We start from the raw sequence: 10,460 nt of genomic DNA, 5'->3' as shown, positions 1-10,460 counted from the left end.
CACAAAGAGAGGACACAGAAACAAACAGAGGAGGGAAGCGAGGTTAAAGCCAATAAATTAAAAACTATTCCACCAAACGTCAGAGAAATCTGTGTGTAGTTTGGAATTTTGCTGAACGAAAAAAAAAAAAAAAGAAATACGTGAAACAAAAACCGGGAATAGATGTTTGTTCGAAGATCGATTTGTTGCAAGTCGTCCCGCTGACTGAGTCGCCGTACAAAAAAAAAAAGAAAAAAAAAAAGGAATTTACTTAGACACGACGCTTTAGTTTATAGGCCACGTGTTTTTTTAAAAAAAGGCCACCATCAGAGTAAAAACATTTCATTTGGAGAGACTAAAACAAAAAAAAGGCAAAAAGGACAGAAGAGTGGAAAATGCAGTTCGGCGGGAGAGTTTTTTTTTTTTATGGGGGTTGTCAAGGTCGAGCAGCCTTCTTGGTTGTCTAAGGTTTGTTGTGTTCACAGTTTTGATTTTTTGTTTTTTTTCCCCCCGTTGTCATTTCCGTCACAAGGAGTCCTGGAAACGCGGTGCTAACCTATTACCGCAGATTTGGGTAATATAAAGTCTGATGTGTCGTGGAGCAAGGTAAAAAGAGGCGTTTGCATCCTTTGCTTGCCTTGGTTTGGCAGCCATGAGGAAGAAAATTCAAAATCCTGAGATCTGGGTGTGTTGTTTTTTTTTTTTTTTCCTTTTTTGTTTTTGTTTTTTCCTCGAAGAGTTTCTCTAAGAATAAGAAAATCATTAGAAAACAGTTGCAGGTTACGGAAAAGACGGGCTGAAAGAGAGGAGGAGGGTTACTAGTCATTTTAGGGAAGCTGGGGGGAGGGAGGGGGACAGGAGCCGTTAGGAAGGACTGGATCTGGGCAACGATAAGATTCTTCCGTTTTTCTTGCCACCGTTCATGTGTGTGTAGGGGACGTGCTCCTCGTAGTTCCCCCTGAGGGCCACCGAGGGCCCGCTGTCTCTGCTTAAGCTCTCCTCCCGCTGGGAATAAGACGACGGGTCCAGCGGGATGCTCTCCATGTTGTCCAGGTCCAGGTCGAAGTCCTCCGTCTCGGGGACTTTGTTCTCCTCGCTGTAAAAGAAGGAGACCTCCTGGAAGGTCGGGTGCAGGTCGTCCCGCAGCATCTCGATGATCTCCTGGAACGTCGGCCGCATCTTGGGGTTGTACTGCCAACACATCTGCATCAGGCTGTGCCTGGTAACGAGAAAAAAAAACAAAAAAAAAAAAAAAAAAACACAGCCAGGACTCAGTGAGGAAAAACATACCTCTAAAAAAAAAAAGCCTTGAAATTATGCAGTATTTCTCACATTACAACTAAAAACTTCAGGGATATTTGGGATTTCATGTGGTAGGTTGAACAAAAAAATAAATAAATAAAATTAATCACAACATTAACAATAATCACAATAATTAATAATAATTTTGAGCATCTAACTGAGCGCCGTTCAGTCCATCATCTGAAAAGAAGCAGCCAGCAGACCGATGGTAACTCTGGAGGAGCTGCAGAGTCCCACAGCTCATGAGGGAGAATATATGGACTATATGGAGACTATAAACCCTGCACTGGACAAACCACACTGCAAAAACGGAACTTAAAGTAAGTAAAATGTTCTTAAAATTAGTGTATTTGTCCTTGATTTGAGCAGGTAAATAAGATGATTTGCCAATGGAAAAAGATTTTTGCACTTAAAATAGGAACAACTCATCTCCATCATCTTATTTCAAGTGCAGGATGTCCAATTATCTTATTTTAGGGGTCAAAATACTCATTCCATTGGCAAATAATCTTATTTACCTGCTCAAATCAAAGACAAATACACACATTTTAAGAACATTTTACTCATTTTTAGATTTGTTTTTGCAGTGCATGTGCAGGAGGAGCAATAAGCAGAAATCTACTGTTGAAGGAAAGCCATAAGTAGCAGTGTGCCGCTAACCATGCAGGCAGACTCTGCTCTGATGTGACCTTAACGCTTTGGTCCGTGTAGAAACTGCTGAGTGTGAATGAAAACCAACACTGCGGTGATGTGAAAACGCTACGTCGTATCGCAACTCGTAGACATGCCCTTCGTCTGCATCTACAGTACTTTAGACCGGCTCATCCTCACGGCCGTGTTTAAATGTAGAAAAGCTCGAAGGCCATGAAAGCTTTAAAGCTCTGGACACGAGAGGTCGGCTCGGAGCAAAATCCTCTGAAGGAGTTTCCCAGAAATTCAAATCAGAAACCCCTTTGTGGCGAAGAACACTGTTTTTAGTACGTTTTGTAATAGAAGGGCAAAGGAAAGGGAAAAAAAAAAAGAAAAATCTATATTTACATCCTCTCTGGGCAGTTGTCGGGTCGGTCCAGGAAGCCTCCATCCATAACAAACTTCAGAACCTGCTCATTGGATAAACCCTGGTACGGCTGCTCTGCTAGCGTGCTGATTTCCCACAGCACCACCCCAAAAGACCTGCGAGAAAACACACAAGCGACACAAACGTATGATTAAAAGGGCCTGCGCCGGGGCAGCGCTGGGGCGCGGGGGAGCCGCGGCGTGCCGTACCAGCAGTCCGAGTGGGCGGTGAACACGCCGTCCTTCAGAGACTCCGGCGCCATCCACCTGACGGGGAGCAGACCCTTTCCTCCTTTGCGGTAGTAGTCCGTCTCGTAGATGTCCCGCGTCATCCCAAAGTCTGCCGAGTCAGCGTACAGGAGAAACCACCGTGAGTTGATGCTCACCGTGTGGAAAAACACAAAGAAAACAACCAAAAAAAACAAAAAAAAACAAGGACAGACCTCCGATCTTGACAGTGAAGTCCTCGGCCACCATGCAGTTTCTTGCCGCCAGGTCTCTGTGCACAAACTTCTTGGCGTTGAGGTAGGCCATGCCGTCGGCGATCTCTGCCGCCATCTGGAGCATGTCCTTGAGAGTGGGCGGCGGGCAGCCCGACGGGTTGTTCTTGGGAAAAGAAACAAAACGGACCCGCTCATGAATAAATGGTTTTAACGGGAACGGATAAAAGACGACCCCCCCTCAGGCTTCGCTGTTAATAAAGGTCCATTCATACCCTACGTTTGGCCTACACGTTCGTATTTCTGTCCGTACATTCTATCCGTTGACTCCTTCATACCTCCGTCCGTTGAGGTGTGCAATAACCACTATTTCCTCTAGGTGGCAGTGCTGAGCGCCAATGATTCGTCATTGATCAAACATGGCGACGGTCCAAGACGTGATTTTGTTGTATTTGCTCCGTAAGTAAACTTTTTGTTTGTCCCTGTGCCCCAGACACGACACATCATATGTGTGGGTAGTTGCGTACAAGCTCCGTAAGTCGTTCCTCGAATCCCGCCATTGTTTAAAGCCCAGAATTATAACCTTCTTCGTGATTTTGTTGACATTTTGTACTACAAACTCAATAGCGACCCCCCCCCCCATCTCTTCCGGTAGTATTGCTCCGTATTGATCCGTTTCGTCCGTAATCTTAAGCTCCCAATTTTCGTGTCAAAATCACTGAGCTATATTATACACTGGAGTGCTAATCGCCGTCTGTTTGAACGAGTTGCTTTGAAGCCACCAGCCGCCATATTGGTACTCCCTATTTCCCCCCAGTAACTAGGGAATATGTGCGCTACAGCATCGAAGGGGGGGCTTAAGACTTTTAAAATGTCAAATGCCATATACTTTTATGTTATGTTCTAAAACTATCAAGTACTGAGAAAGTCATGTGCTGAAATATTTTATTCATTTAAATATATATATATATATATATATATATATATATATATATATATATATATATATATATATATATATATATATATATAACATTTATAAATATATAAATTACAATATACAAAAACATATATATACATATGTGTATACATATATATACATATACACATATGGAGGACCAAATCTTCCATATCTAAAAATAAATACAGAAATAAATAAATGCTCAATAAATAAATAAGCATACAATTAATTGCCACCAAATTAATAAATGTAGGTAGACATTAAATTATACAATGAGACATAAATGTATATATCTCTTTTAATTAGCTTATTTATTTATTTATTCGCCTTTGTTATAATTACCTTATTTATTTATTGCGCGTTATAATCTTCAACTTTATTTATTAATTACTTATATTTTTTAAGTATTTATTTATGTGCATGTTATAATATTTTTGTCTGTTTTATTCTTTCTTTGTATTTTTTTACCCTATATATTTCTGTGATGCTATTTATTTCTGTCCTTTTTACATTTCTGCCTGTCCTTTTTACATTTCTGTTTGCCGTTTTTACATTTATGCCTGTCCTTTTTACATTTCTGCCTGTCCTTTTTACATTTCTGTTTGCCGTTTTTACATTTATGCCTGTCCTTTTTACATTTCTGCCTGTCCTTTTTACATTTCTGTATGCATTTCTGCCTCATAATGCAAATGAGGAGGGGCTGTGTCTTAAGGGCTCAACTTCTTCCCATTGGTTGGTTAGCATTTTACTGCATCGGTCAAATCTACATGGCTTTTCCCCGCACTAAAGCGTTGTTTAGTAATGTCAAACTCAGCAGTCAGACGTTCAGTGTCCGACCTCTTAAGGAAAGCTGCTAATAGACTGGAAGGTGGATATTAATTGTATGCTTATTTATTTATTGATAATTTATTTATTTCTGTATTTATTTTTAGATATGGAAGACTTGGTCCTCCATAATACACATACTTATATATACATATATATATATTTAATATGAATAACATGTAAAATATTTCAGCACCTAATTTCCTAGTAGTTGATAGTGTTAGTACATCCACTGACTGTAGAATTACCTGTGAAACATTTTCACACAGTCAGAAAACTGCTTGTTGTTGCAACCAAATCCTATGGGATTCTGTGAGAGTAGGGAGTAGCAAGATGGCGGCCAGTGACTTCAGTTTTTCGGCAAAATCAGCACTCCAGTGTATTATATAGCTCAGTGGTCAAAATACGGACGAAATCGACGGTTAGAACGTATGAAACACTCCACACGTATCCGTCTTTTACGTGAGGTATGAATGGGCCTTAAAACGCGACGGGCGTTGCAGGCGGGAGGACGAACGAACCTCCGAGTCCGGCCTCAGACTGCGCAGGTAGCTCTTCAGGTCGCCGTGCGTCATCAGCTCCATCACCACCAGCGTTGGCTGACCTTTGGACACCACTCCAAGCAGACGAACCTGAGCACAGAGTAAAGATATGTTCACGTGAAACCCAGACACAAAAAAATAAGTACAATTATTTTAAACAACATCACGTGGTGTTTTTTTTTTTTAATTACGTTTACAGGTTTTATCAGAAATGTGATTAGATGCATCTAAATGGCACAAAGGTTGCTCTAACTACATATATATGGCTAAATATCGTTACCTTCCATATTTAATGTGCTGGGGGGGAAAAAAAAAAAACACTAGGGCGCATCTTCGTTCATGTGCTTTTGAGTACATTAAATATAGATTCTCTCCAGTGTTTACTATGCACACAGGTTAATAATGCATACATCATTGTTTTAATGTGGAGGTACACGACCAAACTCTTCCCCCCCTGCGTCCCAACATGATTTTGTCTTCAGCTGACGGCGCCGACATGCGGCCCTTTAATTGCCGCGCCGCAGGTTTGCGTGATGAAATGTGACGGCGGGGCTGGAGTGTGAACATTTGCGCGGGGAGTCCAACTGTGTGCCAATATGGCCGCTTCTTCAGCACAACACGCGTCGTGATCCTGTGAGTCACGTGCGCTCGTGCTGCTTCAGCAACACCACCGGGGGAGCTGGGAGTCAGCGAGCTGGCTCGGCACGCTGGACGACGACGCTTTTTGTTTTGTGGTTGTATTTACAGGGTTCCTACAGCATAAGGCAAGTTAAATTCAAGACTTTTTAAGACTTTTAATGCCACTTGAAATAAAAAGTTAAGACCAACTTCAGGATAAACAAGATAAACCTGGTTGCGACAACTTCACCCAAATGTTTATTTTAACATAAACCATTACTTTCTGGCCCAGTGGACATGTTTAAAATTTAGAAAAACATTCCATATAGGAAGAAAGCTAAAAAAAAACACACAAATTACAGATATATTTTTAACAACTACTGAACTGAATTCACAAACTTTGTTTTGTTCCCTACTAAAATAAACTATAAATCAGTTTTAAAAACCACAACATAAGCAGTGCCAACTCTTTTTCACAGCTATGGTCCGGCAGCAACAGTTTTTATTGGTTCCGCTATCGGGACGGAACCAATAATGGTTACATTGAGCCGTTCGGTAAATTTAAAAAAATATAAATGTGTCAATTATTTAACTGTTTGATAAGGATTACAACTATTTATTTATGACCTGGTAAGAATTTTAAGACTTAAGAAAGACTGATTTAAGACATTTTAATGCTAATTAAGGCCTTAGTTTTATATTACAGAATTCAATGCCTTTTAAGACTTTTTAAGGATCCGCGGGAACCCTGATTTAGAAAAAAGAAAAAAAAAAAAAGAAACGTACCACGTGGTGACAGATGAAGGCCTTCATGACCGAAGCTTCGTTCAGGAACTCAATCCTCTCCCTGAGGCTGGCCGACTCGTTGACCGTCTTGACGGCTACGCGCGTCTCCGGCTCTCCTTTGACGATGTCCTGAGCGATTCCCTCGTAGACCATGCCGAAGGAGCCCTGACCCAGCTCCCTGAGCAGCTTGATCTTGTCCCGGGGAACCTCCCACTCGTCAGGAACGTACACTGAAGAGAGAGAAAAAAAACACACACATAACTTAACCCTACACAGATCCAACGCTTACTTCTTCTTTTCTAGGCATGGGGGGAAAACAGAATCTTACTGTCACTGGCACTGAAGTATTCGGGGTTCGGTGAGGTGATGAGATCTCCCAGCGGACCTTCGGATTGCCTGCAACACAAACCCAGAGCGCCTCAGAAACGCTGCTGAGCCAAACTTAAAACATGTCTTTTCAGGAAAAAAAGGACGGCTGCTTTCAGGTTATTGAGGTTTTGAGTTTATACTACCTAGAAGAAGTATTCACAGACGCAGAACGTTTTCCCGTTTTGTCAGTTTACTTCTCCTATATTCAAAGCATTTCATTGGTATTTCATGTGATTGACCAACACAAAGTAAAGCGACTAACTCTGAAAGCCGTTCTCAGGTCCTCTCCCTGCAACTACAGATGAACGTTTTTAGGGGTTGTGTCTTCCAGCTTTGCACATGTGCACAGTAAGATTTTTGGCTCAGTTTTCTCTGCAAAATAGCTCAACCCAGTTAGGTTGGATGGAGATATTTGCCACAGAATCTCAGCTGTAGTTAGGTCTGGGCTTTGACTAGACCATTCCCAGACATGGACGCGCTTTGGTTTCAGCAAGCCGGGGCGACCATCCTGTGAATGATCAGTTATCGTCCCGCAGAAGGATGAACCTCTACCTGAATCTCAAATCTTTGCCGCCGCTAACCGATTCTCTACCCATAATGCCTTGTATTTAGGTCCATCTGACTCTAACCAGCTAATCCTGTCGTAAAGACGCCTCTCCAAGGCATGATGCCACCACCATGTATTTTACAGCAGGGACGCCATGTTCAGGATAATTTGCATATTTGCCAAAAGGTTTCTCTTTTGGTTTCTTCTCCCTTTCTCTTCCTCACGTCTGATGTGTCTCTGGATGGGCTGCAGCAGACTGAACCGCTTACAGGTTTCCTTTAGCAATTTGTCTACAACAGCCAGATTATTTGGATTGCACAACTAATCTCCAGATTCTCCCGCCTGAGCTCTGGATCTCTGCAGCTCCTCCAGAGCTCCCATGAGCCTCTTGGCTCTGAATTAACGCCGCTATTAGGTACATTTATGGTTTTCCATTTTCAGGCGATGGACTGAACAGTGCTCCGTGGGATGTTTAGAGATCAAAATATTATTTTTACACCTTTCTTCCTGACCTGGCTACTGAGTCCCTCGGTCTCCATGATGCCTTCTGCTCACTGACGCCCTCAAACAACCTCAGAGGCCGTCACAGAATAACCGGGTAAATCAGGTCCACGCCGTTTACTAATTAGGTGACTTTTGAAGACAACTAGCTGTAGTGGGTTTAATTTAGGGGCATCTAAGCACAGGGGACTAATCCAAAAAGACACCCTACTTCTTAGATTTGTTCCAGTTAATTAAAGACGCCGAAACCCGTGAATCATTTTACTTTTATTTTGTAATCCTGTGGTACTTTGTGCAATTCTGTCCCATAAAATCCCAACAAAAGACCGCGAGGTTGTGGTTGTACTGCTACAAATGGTGGAAAGAGTTTTTTTTTTAGACAGCAGATGTCTGCTGGAAAGTTTATGTAAAAATTTACCTTTTCCTGATCATAAAACAGATGCCGCCTCCCACGAACAGCAGCATGATGCAGCAGATGACCGGACCGATCACAATCCAGACCAAACCTGTATCAGCTGAGGGGAGACAGAAGTCTATGAGCATCAAAACTGGAATCGGCTCACAGTAAACGAGTCATTCTAGCGGACACTCAGTCCAATTACAAAGACAAGCAAAAGCGTATTGGTCTGGCAAAGCTGGACGTCGTCTTGTCTTACGGCTGGGCAAGAAGAAGTAGGTGGTTTCCGCCTGCGATCCGTTTCCAGCCAAGGACGTAGCCCGCACGATCACACTGTAGTTCCCAGGATGCACCAGCACCAGTTTGGTGCCGTTCATCCTTTGGTAGTTCTCTCGTGACACACAGATTGAGTGGCGCTGGGTGACAGGGAGGAAAGGTTTGATCCAGCGTCAGAAACAAAGTAGTTAGAAAGAAATGACTCCTAACCTTTGATGTTGTAAAATTTCCTAAGTAAAACCCCGTGTTTAAATTTCTAAATAAAGTAAAGTAAATAAATGTAGTTAGTGCATTTCTACCAAAAACTACCCAGGACTTTTGCTCCTGGGTACTTTAAGATGCTCAGGAGAAAAATAAAAACTTCTGCATCTTTATGTGGATTTCAGAATTTGCAAAGCTTGAGGAAACAAATTTAACGTGTGAAAAGATTGGATAAGAGATTGACTAGGTGGACTAAATTCATCAAATCTACCGAGCAATGCCCCTGCACTCAAAACTTTCCACACATTCATACTAACCCTCTTAGTGGGAACTCCAGTATTTAGCTTATAAAACAAGTGCTAAATGTTGTTAGTACAATTTTCATTTCAAAAAATGTTTTCTAATTACCTTCACTGCATTATAATTACTGTTCAAAACAGAAACAAAGACCACATCTCCAACAGGAAGTTCAATAAATTGCCTTGAAATCTGGATTTTGCTCCAGGCGAACACAAAGGAACAACGCAATTAATTAATTAGAGCCTCCAAGATGCTCTGAACCGTGTTTTCAATAAGATGTATACAAGTGTGTTTAGGCTGCAGGCTGCGTGTACGGTAGGACTTGGATCTGCGTTTCCAGCGCAGTGAAGAGCAGCCGGCGTCTGAGATGAGACGTCATCTCCGCCCGCCGCATCTGAAACTTTCCTTCCTGCTTGGAGCTGCTGCTGGCCTGTGATCGCAAGCGAACGGCCGGGCTTAAACGCACACACTCTGCCACAGATGTGCGCTTAACCATCGGAACCGCGATCAAATCTCCATACGCACGCAAAAACAACATGGTAAACGAGAACGGTCTTCTTTTCTTCCTCCCTGTGTAACTCAGGGAACACAGTGGTTCCCTCTTTCCCCGCCTGCTTCCTTTACCAACATTACATCAGATCATCCCCTCTGCAAACTGCTGCAAAATACAGGAAGGAAGGCACCAGAATGAGGAAGAAAGTCTAGTAATAGGAGTATTTTTTTTTTTCCACCCTTGTCTGTTGTTTTGTGTGAGAACCGTGTCAGTGACCCGTTGTCAGCGGCGCATGTTTACCTCGGCGTCCCCGACCTTCTGGTAGTACACCTCATAAAGGATGATGAGGCCATTGGGCGAGGGAGGCTCGTTCCATCGGACAACCACATGGGGAGGCTCGGTGTCCACGATCTCATGGGTCACTTGGCCCGGGATGTCATCTGCTTTTTCTGGACAAAAATAAACACGGCACCTCAGAGCGACTCTGATTTTATCTCCCACCACAACGTAACCATTCGCTCTCTAATTCAGCGAGCAGAGCTATAGGCGTGCGTCTCAGGGTGTCCTTACGCTCCGGCATGGTCCGGGCACTGACATAGGTAGGCAAGCTGCAGCGAAGGCTGTCCGTGGGATGGTTGCAGGCTATGATCTGTATCTTATAGCTGGTGAAGTGGTGCAGGTTGGATATGACTGTTGACTCCTTTCCAAACACATCTACCACCACCTGAGCAGAGAAACAGAGAAAGAATTAGCTCAACAGTGATGCAATTTAATATACAGAATAAAAAAAATTAATTGGTATAGCTCATTATTTAGCTAATACAAAAAGAGTTCCCTCCCCCCGTCAATTTTGGTCATCAACATGTT

At 42.6% G+C, this 10,460-nt stretch overlaps 1 protein-coding gene across 1 annotated transcript in view; it reads right to left on the bottom strand.

The window, feature by feature from the left end:
* Nucleotides 1–283: 283 nt before the first annotated feature.
* Nucleotides 284–10,460, bottom strand: part of LOC105936814 (insulin receptor b) — a gene marked incomplete at its 5' end in the record, with an annotated part of 29,560 nt that continues 19,383 nt past the window's right edge. The window contains 11 exon segments of the mRNA XM_036133888.1: nt 284–1,198; nt 2,320–2,454; nt 2,548–2,677; nt 2,781–2,943; nt 5,085–5,195; nt 6,510–6,739; nt 6,838–6,905; nt 8,345–8,441; nt 8,583–8,739; nt 9,894–10,042; nt 10,164–10,317. Of these exon segments, the coding sequence (XP_035989781.1) occupies nt 844–1,198; nt 2,320–2,454; nt 2,548–2,677; nt 2,781–2,943; nt 5,085–5,195; nt 6,510–6,739; nt 6,838–6,905; nt 8,345–8,441; nt 8,583–8,739; nt 9,894–10,042; nt 10,164–10,317 (1,749 nt within the window).

This window comes from Fundulus heteroclitus, unplaced genomic scaffold (genome assembly GCF_011125445.2).
Source record: "Fundulus heteroclitus isolate FHET01 unplaced genomic scaffold, MU-UCD_Fhet_4.1 scaffold_691, whole genome shotgun sequence".
Taxonomy (NCBI): Eukaryota; Metazoa; Chordata; class Actinopteri; order Cyprinodontiformes; family Fundulidae; genus Fundulus; species Fundulus heteroclitus.
This window is presented reverse-complemented; position numbering and strand designations above follow the sequence as displayed.